Consider the following 16032-nt stretch of genomic DNA (forward strand, 5'->3'; position numbering starts at 1 on the left):
ACGGCCGAGGTGCCCTGGGCCCAGGCGGGCGGCTGAGCGAGCCAGGCTGAGGAGGGAGGCCGTCCCAGGGGCTGCTTAGCGGGCAGTGAGCTTCGAGTGCGTCAAGGCCTTTCTCCCATTCATTCATTCACTCATTCATTCATTCAGACTCTCACAGGACGGGGCGACCAGTGAGGCCGCCAGAGGGGCGGAGTCCCTGAGCCGGCTGGTGCTGGCCTGTTACCTGAGCACCTACTATGTGCACAGGGGAGCCCCGTTGATGGGTAAACGGGGCAGTCCTGCGGCCCCAGCTGTCTGGGGCTGACGGCACCACTCTCCTCTGTGATCCTGCTCTGACCCCCGCTATGGGAGAGGAGACGGGTGGGGGGCACAGAGAACGGAGGGCACGCCAAGGAAGATTTCTGGGAAACCCCAGGACGCCCGTTCATGGAGATGGACTCGTGACAAAAGCGTGTCTTCTTTAAGAGACCGTGGGGCGCACTCGCCACCCCGCCCACTTCCGGCCCCCTCAAGTCATCCCTGCCCCCCTTCTCCTGCCCCCCCTATAAGCACTATCTGCTCCCCGTTTCCAGGGAGGCGCCCCTCTGGCCCCCACACTGTAGTTCTTCTAAGAGTTGTATTTATTTATTTATTTATTTAAAAGGCAGAGAGAGGGGCCGGTGCTGGGCGCAGCGGGTTAAAGCCCTGGCCTGCAGTGCCGGCAGCCACTATGGGCGCCGGTTTGAGTCCTGGCAGCTCCTATTCCAATCCAGCTCCCTGCTGTGGCCTGGGAAGGCAGTGGAGGACGGGCCTAGTGCTTGGGCCCTGCACCCGCGTGGGAGGCCCGGAGGAAGCTCCTGGCTGTGCCCACGTTTTAACTGGGTCACGGCCTGTCTTACTGCCGGGCTCGAGTCCTCTGTGCGTTCTGCACACGCACGCACTGGCCGCCGTCCCCAAGCTGCCACCTGGCTCCAGGGGCCAGAGGTATTCAGTTCTTTCTAAAGCAGAGTGAGAGAGAGAGGGAGGGAGGGACGGGGGAGGGGGAGAGGGGGAGGGAGACACAGAGAGAGAGAGAGAGACGGGGGGAGGGGGGAGGGGGGAGGGAGGGAGGGGGGAGGGGGAGGGAGGGAGGGAGGGAGGGAGGGGGAGGGAGAGAGAGAGAGGTCTTCCTCCCCAGATGCCCGCACCAGCCAGGGCTGGACGAGGCCCGAGCCAGGAGCCAGGAGCCAGGAGCTCCATCCGGGTCCATCATGCGGGTGCCGGGCCCCAGCACCTGGGCCATGAGGGAGCTGATCGGAGTGGCGTGGCCGGGACCAGAACCGGCGCCCACGTGGGATGGCAGCGCCAGCAACGAGCCGTGAACTCTGCTGACTCCATCCAGCTGCAGCGGCATTCTCTTTCGTTTACCAACCATCTTCGGTTGTCATCCCACGCAGTGTTCACCTAACTCCTGAAGTTCTCCGTTGGGGCGACGCCGTGGCACGGGGGGTTAAAGCCACCACCTGCAGCACCAGCACCCAGTGTGGGCACCGGTTCGAGTCCCAGCTGCCCCGCTTCCGTTCCAGCTCCTGCTATGGCCCAGGAAAGCGGCAGCGAGGGCCAAGTGCTGGGGCCCCTGCACCCGCGTCGGACACCCTGACGGAGCTCCCGGCTCCTGGTTGGGCCTCGTCCAGCCCTGGCTGTTATAGCCATTTGGGGAGTGACCCAGCACATGGGAGACCTCTCTCTCCCCCTCTGTAACTCTGACATTTTCTTCTACACATTTCCCAGTTCTGCACTCTGCATGGAGACCCGTGACCCGGGTGCTTTCTGCCCCGGGTGGGGAGAGCAGCTCCAGGTGGTTTTACCCAGGGACCCTGGGGAGCCATCGAGGGTTCTGGAGGGAGCGAAGCAACAGGCAGCTTAGGTCAGGAGTCTCTCACTGGGCCTCAGTTTCCCCTGCCAAGAAACAAGCTGGCCAGAGCAGAACCCATGAGGTCAGCTGTCACACAACGAGGTCACGGCCACAGACGCTCGGCCAACGCCCGGCGCCCGCCGCGTGTGCGAGCCGCTGTCCTGGCGCCCAGCCGTTCAGAGTGACAGACCCAGGCTCTCTCCCCTCGCTCAGATGGCAAATTCCGGTCATTTTTCAATTCCAGTCATTCTCTCTCACCCACAAAGTGTGCCAAGAGCCACTTTCCCGCAAATCCTGATTGAAAGCAAATGGCCCAGGGACAGCGGCTGGGGACAAACCGGCCCCTGCCCCGCCTCCCCGACGGGCGCCCAGCACCTCCCTGCGCTGTTAAAGCGACGTTCCCTTGACCGCCGGCACCGCCCAGCCCGGGCTGACGGGCCCTGCGGGAATCCCCCCGCCCCTCCCCCAGACCATTATGCTAAGGGCCCCTGGTTTGCAATTATCATAAATCAGAACACTCCGCCAGGACCTGCTTTTGTGCAAACTCTGTGCCTGACGGGCTCCACTGCCCGACTGCCCGGAAGGCTTTCCTGGGAGACTCCGGGAGGGCGGGCGCTGGGGGGCGCGGCTCTGGGGGGCTGCCGGGGCGTCCCCGACTCTGGATGAGGACGTGAAGGCTCAGAGAGGGAGGTCCCCCTGCCTGGGCCCCCCCACACACCACCACCGCGCTGTGGCCTTTGCCTGCTTGGGGAGTGGGGAGTCGCCAGCACCAGCCAGCGGGCAGTCGGTCTTGGCAGGGTTTTAGTCTTTTTTTTATCTGAAAGTGAGAGAGAGAGAGAGAGAGAGAGAGAGAGAGAGAGAGAGAGGTCTTCCATCCGCTGGGTCACTCCCCAAATGGCTGCAACCCCAGAGCTGGGTCAGGCTGAAGCCGGGAGCCAGGAGCTCCATCCGGGTCTCCCCTGTGGGTGGCAGGGGCCCAAGGACTTGGGCCGACTTGGACCTATGCAAATATAAGTGGGCTTCAAACGTTCATGGGAAACATAAGCTTTGGGGGCAGGCATCTGACCAGCTGCTAAGACACGGGCAGCCCCGGCAGGTGCCCGAGTCGCCTTCCCAGCTCCAGCTTCCCGCTGGTGCACCCGGCAGGCAGCAGTGAGACCCGGATGGTGCTCCTGGCTCCAGCTCGGTCCAGCCCTGTCCCTTGTGGCCATTTTGGGAATGAACCAGTGGATGATGAAAAGTCCCCCACCCCCCAACTCTGCCCAAAAGGCCGCCACAAATCCCCAAACACAGTTAAGGAAAGTTTTATTGTCGGGTGGGGGAGGGAGAGAGAGGGAGGAGGGCAGGGCCTGGCTAGAGCTTTGCAGGGCGGAGGGGGTGGGAGTGGGGGAGCAGCTGCCACTCATAGTTGGGCCATTTGGTCACCTGACTCCTGCTGAGCCAGGCTGAGTCCTGGAGAGGCCGAACCTAACGTGCAAGGTGGCGTCTCGGCTTGTGATGGCGCCATTTCACTAACGCTGCCTTTCAAATACACAAATCTTTTTAAAATGTTCAATGTTGGCCGGCGCCGCGGCTCACTAGGCTAATCCTCCACCTTGCGGCGCTGGCACACCAGGTTCTAGTCCCGGTCGGGGCGCCGGTTGCCCCCCTTCCAGGCCAGCTCTCTGCTGTGGCCCGGGAGTGCAGTGGAGGATGGCCCAAGTGCTTGGGCCCTGCACCCGAATGGGAGACCAGGAGAAGCACCTGGCTCCTGCCATTGGATCAGCGCCGTGCGCCGGCCACAGTGGCCATTGGGGGTTGAACCAACGGCAAAGGAAGACCTTTCTCTCTGTCTCTCTCTCTCACTGTCCACCCTGCCTGTCAAAAATAAAATAAAATAAAATTTCAATGCTAGGGCCGGCGCTGTGGCACAGCGGGTAAAGCCACCGCCTGCAGTGTCGGCATCCCACATGGGTGCTGGTTCGAGTACCGGCTGCTCCACTTCCCATCCAGCTCTCTGCTGTGGCCTGAAAAAGCAGTGGGTGATGGCCCACGTCCTTGGTCCCCTGCACCTGTGTGGGAGACCCAGATGGAGCTCCTGGCTCCTGGCTTTGGATCAGCCCAGCACTGGCCATCGCGGCCATTTGAGGACTGAACCAGCGGATGGAAGACCTCTCTCTCCGTCTCTCTGTAACTGTTCCTTTCAAATAAATAAACTGTTTTTAAAAAGTTCAGTGCCATCACATGTAGCACTTTTTAAAAACATAAATAAAAGTGGCAGGCAGGTGTTTGCTGCCGGTGTGGGGTGAGGGGTCGAGGCCGAGCCCAGGGCTGGAGGTGGGAGAGGCCCTGGGCCCAGCACCCTGGTGTGGAGGCAGCTTCCGGTGGGGGGACAGGAGAGGGGCTGCAGAGCTGGGGGTCCCGAGAGGAGGGGCACCTGGGGGCAAGGAGGGAGGGGGAGAGAGAAGCCGAACCTGATGCGGTGTGGGAGGAAGGCTGCAGAGAGAGGCCGTGCAGACTGAGTGCAGACAGCTCTCTCTCTGTCCATCAAATCAGGCAGCAACCTGGGTGCCACCCGAGTGGAGCCACACGCCTGCGAGTGGAGTCAAGGCCAGCCCAGGGCAGCCTGGACCCAACCCCACATCCAGTCTACACTGCAAAAACAGGACAGGAGCAGCACCCTTCTCCACTTACCCAGGGTGTGGCAGAAGCCCTGCCCCCTCCCCAGGGAAGCAGCCCGGTCTGCAGGAAAAACTCAGCAAGACCCCAGCTCCCCGGTGAGAAGGGACCCCACAAGTCAAAGCGCCTTTTCAAAAATAAATAGGCTGATTAGCATAAACTATGCAAATGTATGCTAATGTGACAACTATTAAAAGATTCCAAATGTCATCGAGGGAAAACACTTGGGCCCTGGCAGGAGTGGGGGTTGGCGTAGAGGACTCCAGAGAAAGGTCGGGGCGCCCAGGACCTCAGGCCCCGCCCCCACGCCCTGGGGGCTCCAGAGCTGGGGGGGGCTGCACCCTAGGATCAGGCTGCAGCAGTCAGGGCTGGGCCTGTGCCCTGGGCCTTGGGACCGGCCGGTGTGCAGCCTGCGGCCAAGACGCCCACGCCCTGCACCACAGTGCCGGGGTTCGGTCCCGGCTCCAGCTGCTGGCCCTGGCTGCTGACCCCGGCTCCCTGCCCATGCGCACCCTGGGAGCAGCGGCGACTGCACGAGTTTTTGGGTCCCTGCCGCCCACTGCAGGAGCCCCGGATGGAGCTCCGGGCTCCCGGCTTTTGTTGTTGTGAGCATTTAGGAGCCAAACCAGCGGATGGGAGCTCGTTCTCTCGCTCTCAAAATAAATCAAGGAAATAACCTTGAGAAGAGAACCTCCTTCGCACAAAGGTCAGCCCCCAAGTCCCAGGGATCGTTATGGGGCAGCTTTGGCCTGCTCGCCCAGCCCTCCCCCGCCCCCACTCCCCAGGTCGGTCCCTGAGGCCGGCGGGCAGCAGGAGGGACGCTCAGCCGAGTCGCCCGGACACCACCGGTCAGGCAGGGAGCACCGAACGCACTTTGGCCGAGTTAGTGGGGGACCAGCGGGGAGGCGACCGGCCCGGGCCACACAGCCTCTGGGAGCAGCCAGCGCCTCGGCTCCCGGATTCCACGCCCCGCAGGCCACTCTCCCAGCAGCGCCCTGGCGTCTCCGGAACCCAGTCCCGAGGGCGTCCACCCAGCCCGCAGGACGCTGTCCAGCACAGCTGCAGGAGCGCCGGCCCCACGCGCGAGCGGACGCAGTGACCCCGAAAATCCCTCCAATTTCTCCCTGGAGGCCCCGCGCCGGCGCCCGGAGCGCTCATGGCCGCCAGGGAATCTGCACGCGGCAGCCAAGGTGCGAGGGCGGACCCCGCCGCGTGCACGCTAGAGAGAGGCGCGGGCGACGGGCGGACCCCAACCACGTGCGACTCCCCGCTAGAGAAAGGCGCGGGTGACAGGCGGGCCCCACCGCGTGCACGCTAGAGAGAGGCGCGGGTGACAGGCGGACCCCGCTGCGTGCACGCTAGAGAGAGGCGCGGGTGACAGGCGGACCCCGCCACGTGCGACTCCCCGCTAGAGGGCGCGCAGGAAGCAGGTGGCACTGGGGACTCCGCGGTGCCCACTCCCGGCCGCGCGCCCTCACGGGAAACAGATCGGGGGCCGCGGGGGGGGGGGGGGGGGCGGCTGCCAGCAACAGCCCCGGATTACAGGGGGACCTGGAGCTCCAGCCCGCCGTGCCCACCACCGCACCACCACGTCGGCGCCGCCCAAACCAGGAGCAGTTCCTGCAGAGGGCCACCGCCCACCGCTGATATGCCCCGACCCACCCAGCACCACCCAGCACCACCCAGCGCCCGCCCCTCCACACCTGTCCATGGGTGCACACCCGCCCACGAGTCCACACCCACCCCCTATGCTGTCCACGGGTCTGCGTCCACCCCCCACGCCGTCCACGGGTCGACACCCGCTCCCCCCACGCCGTCCACGGGTCCACATCCATGCCCCCACACTCATCCACGGGTCCACACCCACCCCTCCACACCCGCCCCCCCACCCGTCCACAGGTCCACACCCGTCCACGGGACCACAACCGCCCCCCCATGCCGTCCACGGGTCCACACCCACCCCCCCACGCCGTCCACGGGTCCACACCCGTCCACGGGACCACAACTGCCACCCCATGCCATGCACGCATTCACGCCTGCCCCTCCACACCTGTCCATGGGTCCACACCCACCCACGAGTCCACACCCATCCCCTACGCTGTCCACGGGTCCGCGTCCACCCCCCCACACCCGTCCACCGGTCCACACCCGCCCCCCCATGCCATCCACGGGTCCACACCCATCCACGGGTCCACACCCGCCCCCCCACACCCGTCCACGGGTTCACACCCACCGCCCCACCCGCCCATCACCATCCACCGCCTGCTCCCGGTCCCGGCCCTTTGAGCTCTCAGCCCCATAGGCGGACTAGAGAATCCCGCCGCAGCTTTCTCCCGGCGAGGCCGTCCTGGGAGGCATCTGTGGGCTCTCCTGACCCAGAGCCCACGGGCACCGGACGGCAGGACCTTGGGGGCCGGCGCTGCGGCGCAGCGGGTAAGGCCGTGGCCGGCGACGCCGACATCCCCTGTGGGCGCCGGTTCGAGTCCCGGCCACTCCACTTCCGCCCCGGCTCCCGTCTGTGGCCTGGGAACGCAGGGGAAGACGGCCCGTCTCTCACGTGGGAGACCCGGAGGGGCCATCTGTGACCCGGTGGGTGGAGGACCCCCATAACTCCATCCTTCAAATAAACAAACCAACCTTTAAAAACAGGGAGCGGGCCGGGTCCTGCCTCGGCCGCCGCCTGTGGGATTCTCCAGGCCTCGTCTTCCCGCCTCCGGGCATGCAGCACGGAGCCTCCCAGAATCCCTCGCGGTTGGGACAGTCATGTGACTGCAGGCAGCCAATGGGGAGTGGGCGGAAGTGCCGGCCGGTTACTTCCGCCCGGAGGTGTGGCTTTTCTGGGCCGCTCCCTCTGAAGCCAGCGGCAGCGGAGACAGAGGGGCCAGGGCTCCGAGTCACGAGGGGAGCGAGGGAATGCGGGGGCTCCCAGTCACGAGGCGGAGCGAGGGACCAACTGTTTGCCTTTCACCAGTTCACAGCCTCTCTCCCTTTCCAATCCCGCGCTTTAGCTGGCTCCGCCCCCAATTCCAGCCAATCCCTGAAGAGCATTGCTCCTGGGCTGCTGATTGGTGCAGCCAGGTCATGTGACTGAGGGCGGGGCCCAGGAGCCTGAGGGCTGCCCGCTGCCCGCTGCCTGCGGCCCAGAGACTCCGCTCTCACCTTTGCTGCTGGAGAGAAAAATAATTGTATGGTTTTAAAAAAATATGTACTTATTCATTAGAAAGGCAGAGTTGCGGGCTGGTACTGTGGCAAAGCTGGTAAAGTCACTGCCCGCAGTGCCAGCATCCCGCATGGGCGCCGGTTCGAGTCCCAGCTGCTCCACTTCCCATCCAGCTCTCTGCTGTGGCCTGGGGAAGCAGTGAAAGATGGCCCAAGTCCTTGGGCCCCTGCACCGCATGGGAGACCCGGATGGAGCTGGCTCCGCATGGACCCAGCTTGCCCCGTAGCTCTCCCCGGCTCCCCAGCACCCCTGAGCGAAAGTCCGCTGTTCTTGTTCCAAACTCCCCCGTCACCCAGCGACTCCCGGGTTCCTCTTCCCATCGCTGCGGCTCCACCCCACCTGACCCTGCTCCCCCCAGGGTCAGCCCGTCCCCCCGCAGGCCACGCCACCAGGGTCCCTGCCTGGGTCTGCGATTTCGCTGTGAGGACCGGACTAGGTCCCAGCCCCGGCCCAGGAGGGCCTGAATCTGTTGAAACTATGCATGATTGGCCATCCCCAACGGCTGCAACAGCAGGGCCGGGCCGAGCCAAAGCTGGAGGCCGGGTGCTCCACCCGGGGCCCAAGCGCTCGCGCCCGCCAGGGTCTGCCTGAGCAGGGAGCTGGCGCTCTGCCGGGGCCGCAGTGTCTGCCGGCATCGGAAGCCCCAGATGCGCCAGCACCTGCCAGCCAGGCGGGCGGGAGGGGCCCAGCTGCGAGGACAGACGCCCCAGCCCCCCTCTGCGGGAGCCGAGAACGGCGGGGAGCTGGGGGGCCGCCGGGGACCGAGCCAGCCCGCCCCCTCCGGGCCCTCCCGGCAGCGCCCTCTGCGCAGACTTAACCCCAAGTCCCTGTTCCGGGAACTTCTCCCAGCAGCCGACCTGACGCCAGAGGGGCAGCGACTCTGCAGAGAGTCGGTGGGGGCGCATCCCGTCCCCCCCACCCCAACATCGCCGCGCTGGGGGGGGGGCGCCCTCGCAGACTGCAACACTGGCGTGGGTTCGTGTTTCTCCAGCCATGAGCGGCTCTCCTGCAAGTGTGTGCACGTGCGAGCGTGTGTGTACATGTGTGTGTTGTGTGAGCTGCGTGTGCAAGCGTGTGAGCGTGTATGTTTGCATGTGTGTGCATGAGTGCCTGCCCATGTGTGTGCGCACGTGTGTGCACGTGTGATCATGTGTGTGTGTGTAAGTGTGTGTCTAATGCTCTCACTTTGAGATACGGCCAGACAGCGCCATGAAATCGTTGGCCCAGCGCCAGGAACATATAGAAAATCCTCCAGGCTTAATGGCGCCCATCCATCACGGCCGGCCGGCACAATGGAAAACAACCCATTGATCGCATCTATTTGGAATCGACAGCTGAGATGGGGTTGGGACCCGCCCGTGGCCGGCGGGAGCGCGCGTGGAAGCGGCAGTGTCCGGCGCTCAAGGGCACGGCGTCTGCAGAAGTGAAAGAATCCGGGCCGCGCATCCACTGAGCACCAGGGGCAAGACACATCCATGTCCCGGTGGCCACAGGGTGGGGAGACCCTCGGGCAGCTCGCGGGGCCTGGTCCAGCCGGGAGGCAGAGAAAGCCAAGAGCTGACGGCTGAGGAGGGGGCCGGCAGGTGCACAGGCCGGAGGCGGAGCCGGAGCGGGAGGCGAGGGGCGGGGAGGGGGCGTCTATGAAGGTGTTCCAGGTACCTGGGGACCACAGGGAGCCAGGGCAGGGCCCAGCTCCGGAGCAGGACGGCTTTGGTGAGAAACCGCCGCCATGGCGCAGAACTTGGGCTGTGCGGCCACCCCGCAGTCAGGAACGTGGTCAGCAGCTGACATGTCCGTGGCAGTAGGATCATAAGACGAGCCGGGTGTCCGGGGCAGAGGGAGGGGCAGACACAGTGAGGTCTCGCCAGTCAGGGGAGCAGCACGCGGCCAGGAGCAGGAGCGAGGCGCCAGCCGCGGCACAGGGGCCCTGAGGTCGCGGCGTGCAGGGAGAGACGCACACGCAGGACGCAGCCGGCCGGTCCACTCCCGGGCGTCCCCAGGGTTCTCGGAGCCGCAGAGATAGGCAGTGGGGAGGGAGGTGCCGGGAGCGGGGAGGGGGTTCCTGGGGACAGGGAGAAGGTTCCGGAGGCGGACGGCGGGGAGGGCGGCCCAGCCCGGGGAGTGCACTGTACGGCTGAGCTGTGCGTTTAGCAGTAGCCCCGCTGGGGGTTCGGCCTTACCTACATTTCACCACATCGCTGCAATTGTAAAAGGAAAAAAGACAGGCATCTAGCCTAGCGGACAAGACGCCCACGGCCCACCTCTGAGAGCCTGGCTTCCAGTCCTGACGCCGGCTCCCTGAGGACGGGCACCCCGGGAGGCAGCAGGGAGGTGACTCCCTCCTGGCTCCATTGAGAGAGGTGCAGAGCGGGGACCGGCAGGGAGGGGCAGGCCGCGGCGAGCGGCCCTGGTCTGGGGACATCCGGGCGCCCCAGCTCCCCGCCTGCCCTCTCTGTAGCACCCGGAGACAGATGCCGGTCGTCGCGGGTTTAACCTCTCCGTCCACGTGCAGGTGGAATCCCTGTCCCCGAGACCGGCTCAGCGTGGCTGCTGGGACCCCGCGGGCTCTGGCGGTGGCAGAGGTGAGAGCGAGAAACCGGCACCCATGACCCGGATGGGAGAAACACACACAGCCCAGTGTGGCTATGAGGCCTCTCTCTAAACGGATTTTAATTCTCTGTATTTATCAGAGGCCGGGGGAGCCGCTGACAGCCGCTCCTGCTTCTCCCAGGCAAGGCCAGGTCCAGCCACGGGGGGGTGGGGTTAGCAGGGGAGGTCTGGGGCTGTGCGGACCTGGGTTCCAATGCCCGGCTCACCGCTCGCTGGCTGTGTGGCGCCCGACCTGGGGTTCAGTCTCTGAACTGGGGGCGGTGGTGGCTTCCTCTCCAAGGACTGGGATCACCCCAGGGGACTCAGCCCTTAGTGTAGGCCTGGCACACAGCAGACGGTCAGCCAATGCCAGAGGGAGAGGGAGGGGGAAGGGGGAGGGGAGGAAGGAAGGAAGGGAAGAGAGAAGGGGGGGCAGGAAAGGAGGAGAGGGGGAGGAGAGGAGGGGAGGGGGGAGGAGGGGAGGGGGAGGAGGGGAAGGGATGGGGGAGAGGGGAGGAGGGGAAGGGAGGGGAGGAGAGGGGAGGAGGGGAAGGGAGGGGAGGAGAGGGGAGGAGGGGAGGGGAGGGAAGACGAGGGGAGGGGACGAGGGGAAGGGAGGGGAGGGGAGGAGAGAAGAAGGGAGGGGAGGGACCGAAGTGCCAGCATCCCGCATGAGCGCTGGTTCAAGTCCCGGCTGCTCCACTTCTGATCCAGCTCTCTGCTGTGGCCTGGGAAAGCAGTAGAAGATGACCCAAGTGCCCGGGCCCCTGCACCCAAGTGGGAGACCTGGAAGAAGCTCCTGGCTCCTGGCTTTGACCTGGTCTAGCCCTGCTGGTTGCAGCCATTTGGGGAGTGACCCAGCTGATGGAAGACCTCTCTCTCTCTCTCTCTGCCTTTCAAATAAATAAATATTAAAATGTATAAATGTACCTGAAATCCATTCTGCACAATCTTTGTGAAGTGCCTCGTATGTTAGAAACAGAGATCGAAATGAAGAGTAAGATACACGGAGGACATTGAGAGAGAGAGAGAGAGAGGGAGAGGGAGAAAGGGAGGGGGAGAGAGACAGAGAGAGAGGGAGAGAGATGGAGAGATGGGGAGGAAGAGAGGGAGAGAGCGAGGAAGAGGGAGAGAGGGAGGGGGAGAGAGAGAGAGAGGGAGAGGAGGGAGGGAGAGAGGGAGGGGGAGAGAGAGAGGGAGAGAGAGGGAGAGATGGGGAGGAAGAGAGGGAGAGAGCGAGGGAGAGAGGGAGGGAGAGGGAGAGGAGGGAGGGAGAGAGGGAGGGGGAGAGAGGGAGAGATGGGGGAGGAAGAGAGGGAGAGAGCGAGGAAGAGGGAGAGGAGGGAGGGAGAAAAGGAGGGGGAGAGAGACAGAGAGAGAGGGAGAGAGATGGAGAGATGGGGAGGAAGAGAGGGAGAGAGCGAGGAAGAGGGAGAGGAGGGAGGGAGAGAGGGAGGGGGAGAGAGAGAGGGAGAGAGAGGGAGAGATGGGGGAGGAAGAGAGGGAGAGAGCGAGGGAGAGAGGGAGGGAGAGGGAGAGGAGGGAGGGAGAGAGGGAGGGGGAGAGAGAGTGAGAGAGGGAGAGAATTGGAGAGATGGGGGTAGGAAGAGAGACAGAGAGAGAGGGAGAGAGATGGAGAGATGGGGAGGAAGAGAGGGAGAGAGCGAGGGAGAGAGGGAGAGGGAGAGGAGGGAGGGAGAGAGGGAGGGGGAGAGAGGGAGAGATGGGGGAGGAAGAGAGGGAGAGAGCGAGGAAGAGGGAGAGGAGGGAGGGAGAAAAGGAGGGGGAGAGAGACAGAGAGAGAGGGAGAGAGATGGAGAGATGGGGAGGAAGAGAGGGAGAGAGCGAGGAAGAGGGAGAGGAGGGAGGGAGAGAGGGAGGGGGAGAGAGAGAGGGAGGGGGAGAGAGAGAGGGAGAGAGAGGGAGAGATGGGGGAGGAAGAGAGGGAGAGAGCGAGGGAGAGAGGGAGGGAGAGGGAGAGGAGGGAGGGAGAGAGGGAGGGGAGAGAGAGGGAGAGAATTGGAGAGATGGGGGTAGGAAGAGAGACAGAGAGGGAGAGAGATGGAGAGATGGGGAGGAAGAGAGGGAGAGAGCGAGGGAGAGAGGGAGAGGGAGAGGAGGGAGGGGGAGAGAGAGAGAGGGAGAGAGATGGAGAGATGGGGAGATAGCGAGGGAGAGAGAGAGGTAGAAAGGGAGAGGGAGAGGAGGGAGGGAGAGAGGGAGGAAGAGAGATGGAGAAATGAGGGGAGAAGAGAGGGAGAGAGCGAGGGAGAGGAGGGAGGGAGAGAGGGAGGGGGAGAGAGAGGGAGAGAGAGGGAGAGATGGGGTAGGAAGAGACAGAGAGAGAGGGAGAGAGATGGAGAGATGGGGAGGAAGAGAGGGAGATAGCGAGGGAGAGAGGGAGAGGGAGAGGAGGGAGGGGGAGAGAGAGAGGGAGAGAGATGGAGAGATGAGGGGAGAAGAGAGGGAGAGAGCGAGGGAGAGAGAGGGAAAAGGAGCCTCAGACAGGGAGGCGAGGCGGGGGCGGGGGGACAGCGCAGCCCTCCCGCGAGCGGGTCCTTAATTGTAATTACCCGGGAACGCGTTGCCAACGCTGCGCCTGGCCCATTAGTCTAACAGTTGTCAGCCGCTCTCCAAAGGGGGCGGCCTGCGGGGGCGCGGAGGCGAGGGCCGGCAGCCAGGGGGCGCCCGGGCCCCCCCACCCCCGGGCAGTGCAGGCCGGAGACTGAGAGCCTCGCAGGCCGCCACCTGCCGGAGCCAGCAGCGAGCGAGTGGATTCGTCGTCCTGGCGACCGCACACGCAATGTGGCCAGGGCGGGGTCCAGCCGGCCCGGACCCCACAGGCTGCAGACGGGCAGCTTCGGAGGGAGAACCGGCTCCGCGCGTCTATCGGGGGGGCCCGGGCGCGGTGCGCAGACCCCTCTCACACCCTGGGGCGGGGCCTGGGCTTTGTTCTCAGGACACTGGGGAGCCCCGGGGCAGCTGGAGCCCCCGGCCCGTGCGGGCAGCCTGTGGGGGCCCAGCATAGGGTTTATGTGTAACTCAGACAGCCTGAGCCCGGGGCTCTTCTGGGCTGCGCAGTTGGGGTGCTCAGCACCCCAGCCAGGAGGGTGAGATGTGGGGGGCTGCGGATGACTCAGCAGAAAGTCTGCGAAGCATTAGTCAGCGCCGGGTGTATACCACCTCTCGGCTGGAGTGACTCATTGCCTGGGGGTGGGGGAGCAGACCCCCGAGCACAGATGCCACTCACCCTCTGCGAGACCCATGTGCGAAGCAGCAGCGGACCCCCCGCCCCAGCCCACCCGCGGGGGTGGAAACCGTGGGTTTCCACATTGGCGACCTGGCTCTGGCCCCCTCCCCAGAAACCACCAGATCCGCACGGCCCCTCCCGCCTCAGCCCCCGCGCTCTGGCTCCTCCCTCCTTGGGCTCACGGCCCGCCCTCCCTGTGGTCCTGCACACCCTGCCTGGCCCCTCCCTGCCCTGCCCTCCTCCCCCCAGGCGCCAGGCCCAGTCCTGCATCGCCTCCTGGGGAGCCCTCCTTGATGGCGGGTTTGAGGCGCACCCGAGTCACTCTCCCCTAGTTCTCTGCGTCCTCTGTGCCTGTCCACTCGCGCACCTGCCCCAGCCCGGGCCGGCACACAGGACGCACGCGCTCAGCAGGTGCCGGCTGCCCGCCCGAGTGGCCCTTCCCAGTCGCCCTGGGGTGGGGGGGTGGGGACTGAGGCGCGGGAACTGGGGTCCGCAGACAGCTGCGGGCGCGTTCCCCGCGTCCCCCGCAGCATCCTGGGTGCAGAGCCGGCGGCCACGGGGACGATGGGGGCTGGGGGCAGACGAGGCCCCGAGGGAGGGAGGGGCCCCCCATTTAGTAGCCAGGGGGAGGGGACCGTCTCTTCCCTCTATCGGCCTCGGGACGGCGAGAGGGCCCACGTGGGACGAGGGGCGATCCGCACCCGGAGCCAGGCGGGGAAGGCAAAGCCCGCAGGACGCGCGCTGTCCTGGGTGCCCGGCTCCCGCCCATCGGGAGCTCGCAGCCAATGGCCGCGCGGCTTGATGAGGTAATGTTCTCGCTTCGCGCTCCCATTGGCCGCGCTGCAGCCCGGTCTCTGGCCTGCCTCCCGGTCCCAGGGAGGCACCTGCGCGCCCGCACCACTGGCGGCGGGACCCCGCCCCCCACGGCTGTGGGGGTGGGGGCTCAGAGCCGCCCCCACGGCGTCCTGCAGCCGCTGTCCCCCCCTCCCGCCCAGTCCGCCCGGCCCCCGGCGGCTCGCGGGAGGCGCGGGCAGGGCGTGGAGACCCCCGCCGTGGGGAAGCCCACAGCCTCGTCTGGTCGCAGGCACGAGACGCGGGCAGGTTCTGCTGTTTATTTTGGTTGTTGATCGCAGTCCATAACAGTGGACTGCAATCCCGCCTGCGGGGGTCTGAGTCCTCGCTCCCTTCCCCACAAGCTCTGACCTTGGTGGAACATTCCAGAACCCGCAGCGCCCTGGCCCTTCCCCCACACCCTCAAAGCGCATCTCCCCTCTGTCCCCGCGGCCTATTCTGCCATGTACACCTGTTCTGGGTTGCTCTTTACGCGTCGTGTGTGTGTGAAAGGCAGACGGACGGAGCGGTCCCGGCGCGGGCTCACTGCCCAGATGCCCGCAGCGCCAGCCCGGGCCGCGCCAGGCCGAAGCCCAGAGCCAGGAGCTCCATCCGGGCTCCCCCGGGGCTCTGCCGCGCTGGGGGGCAGGGCGGGGCCTGAGCTGCGGACATTTGGGGGAACCCCTGTGTTTGCCTCTCGCGGGAAAGCTGCCGCGCACCCTGGTGGGACAGATGCTCCCTGTCCCCTGGGTCAGCACCCAGAAGCCGGCAGCTGGGGAGGGAGGCCGGAGGGGGCTTGTGCAAGGGCCCTGAGGTCTGCTGGGCTCCGGGCCCCCGGAGCCCCCCTGGGAGTGGGTGCTGGCAGCCGCGGGTGTAGCCGGCAGCTCTCGGGACCCTGGGGCGCCCAGGCCCGGCTGAAGCTCTCCTCTCTGGAAGAGGCTTCGCCCGGTGCAAACCCCGCGCCTCTGGGCTCCCGGCTCGGCCCAGGCACCTGGAAGTCAGCAGCTGGGTCTGCGGGGTCGCCCCAATCCCACCCCCACCTTCTCCCCAGCTCTCAGCCTCCTGCCCCGCCCTCGCCAATCGGCCCTCCCCGAAGCAGCCAGCAGAGGGCGCCGGTGAGCGCCTGAGTCAGGGCCTCTCCCTCTGCGCACAGCCCCCACCTCCCTCAGGACTGAAGCCCGGAGACCCCCACGCCCGGCCCTGAACCCTCCCTGCCCTTCCTCCCCGCCTCCCTCTGCCCCAGGCTGGGTCCTGCCTCACGGCCTTTGCTCCGGCTGTGCCCTCTACCAGCAATGCCCTTGAACCAGCTGCCACAAGTTCACTTGCTCTGGGGACCTCCTTGTGACATGGAGAGACAGACAGCTCCCACCTGTTGCTTCCCCCCCCCAAACCTGGGCCAGCCCAAAGCCAGGAGCCAAGAACTCACTCCTGGTCTCCTACCCGTGGACAGGGCCCCAAGCCCTTGGGCCCTCGGGGCTGCGCGCGGCCCCGGCCATGGCCGTGGATAGAGACATCAGGGTGCGGGGAGACACGTGCCGGGCTGTGGTCGCCTCCCAATGCCTTTAATGATTTTGTCCACGGGGCTCAGGGTTCGGTAAGCCAAGGTGGCAT

The 16032-nt window shown here is 65.7% G+C and overlaps 1 protein-coding gene across 1 annotated transcript in view; it reads left to right on the forward strand.

The window, feature by feature from the left end:
• Window positions 1–15625, forward strand: part of LOC149121392 (uncharacterized) — a 46872-nt gene extending 31247 nt beyond the window's left edge. Inside the window, 2 exon segments of the mRNA XM_089316295.1 lie at window positions 14586–14691; window positions 15591–15625. Of these exon segments, the coding sequence (XP_089172421.1) occupies window positions 14586–14691; window positions 15591–15625 (141 nt within the window).
• Window positions 15626–16032: the final 407 nt, after the last annotated feature.

The sequence above is a fragment of the Oryctolagus cuniculus genome, chromosome 16, assembly GCF_051225735.1.
Source record: "Oryctolagus cuniculus isolate XC-2025 breed Fujian yellow rabbit chromosome 16, ASM5122573v1, whole genome shotgun sequence".
Classification (NCBI taxonomy): domain Eukaryota; kingdom Metazoa; phylum Chordata; class Mammalia; order Lagomorpha; family Leporidae; genus Oryctolagus; species Oryctolagus cuniculus.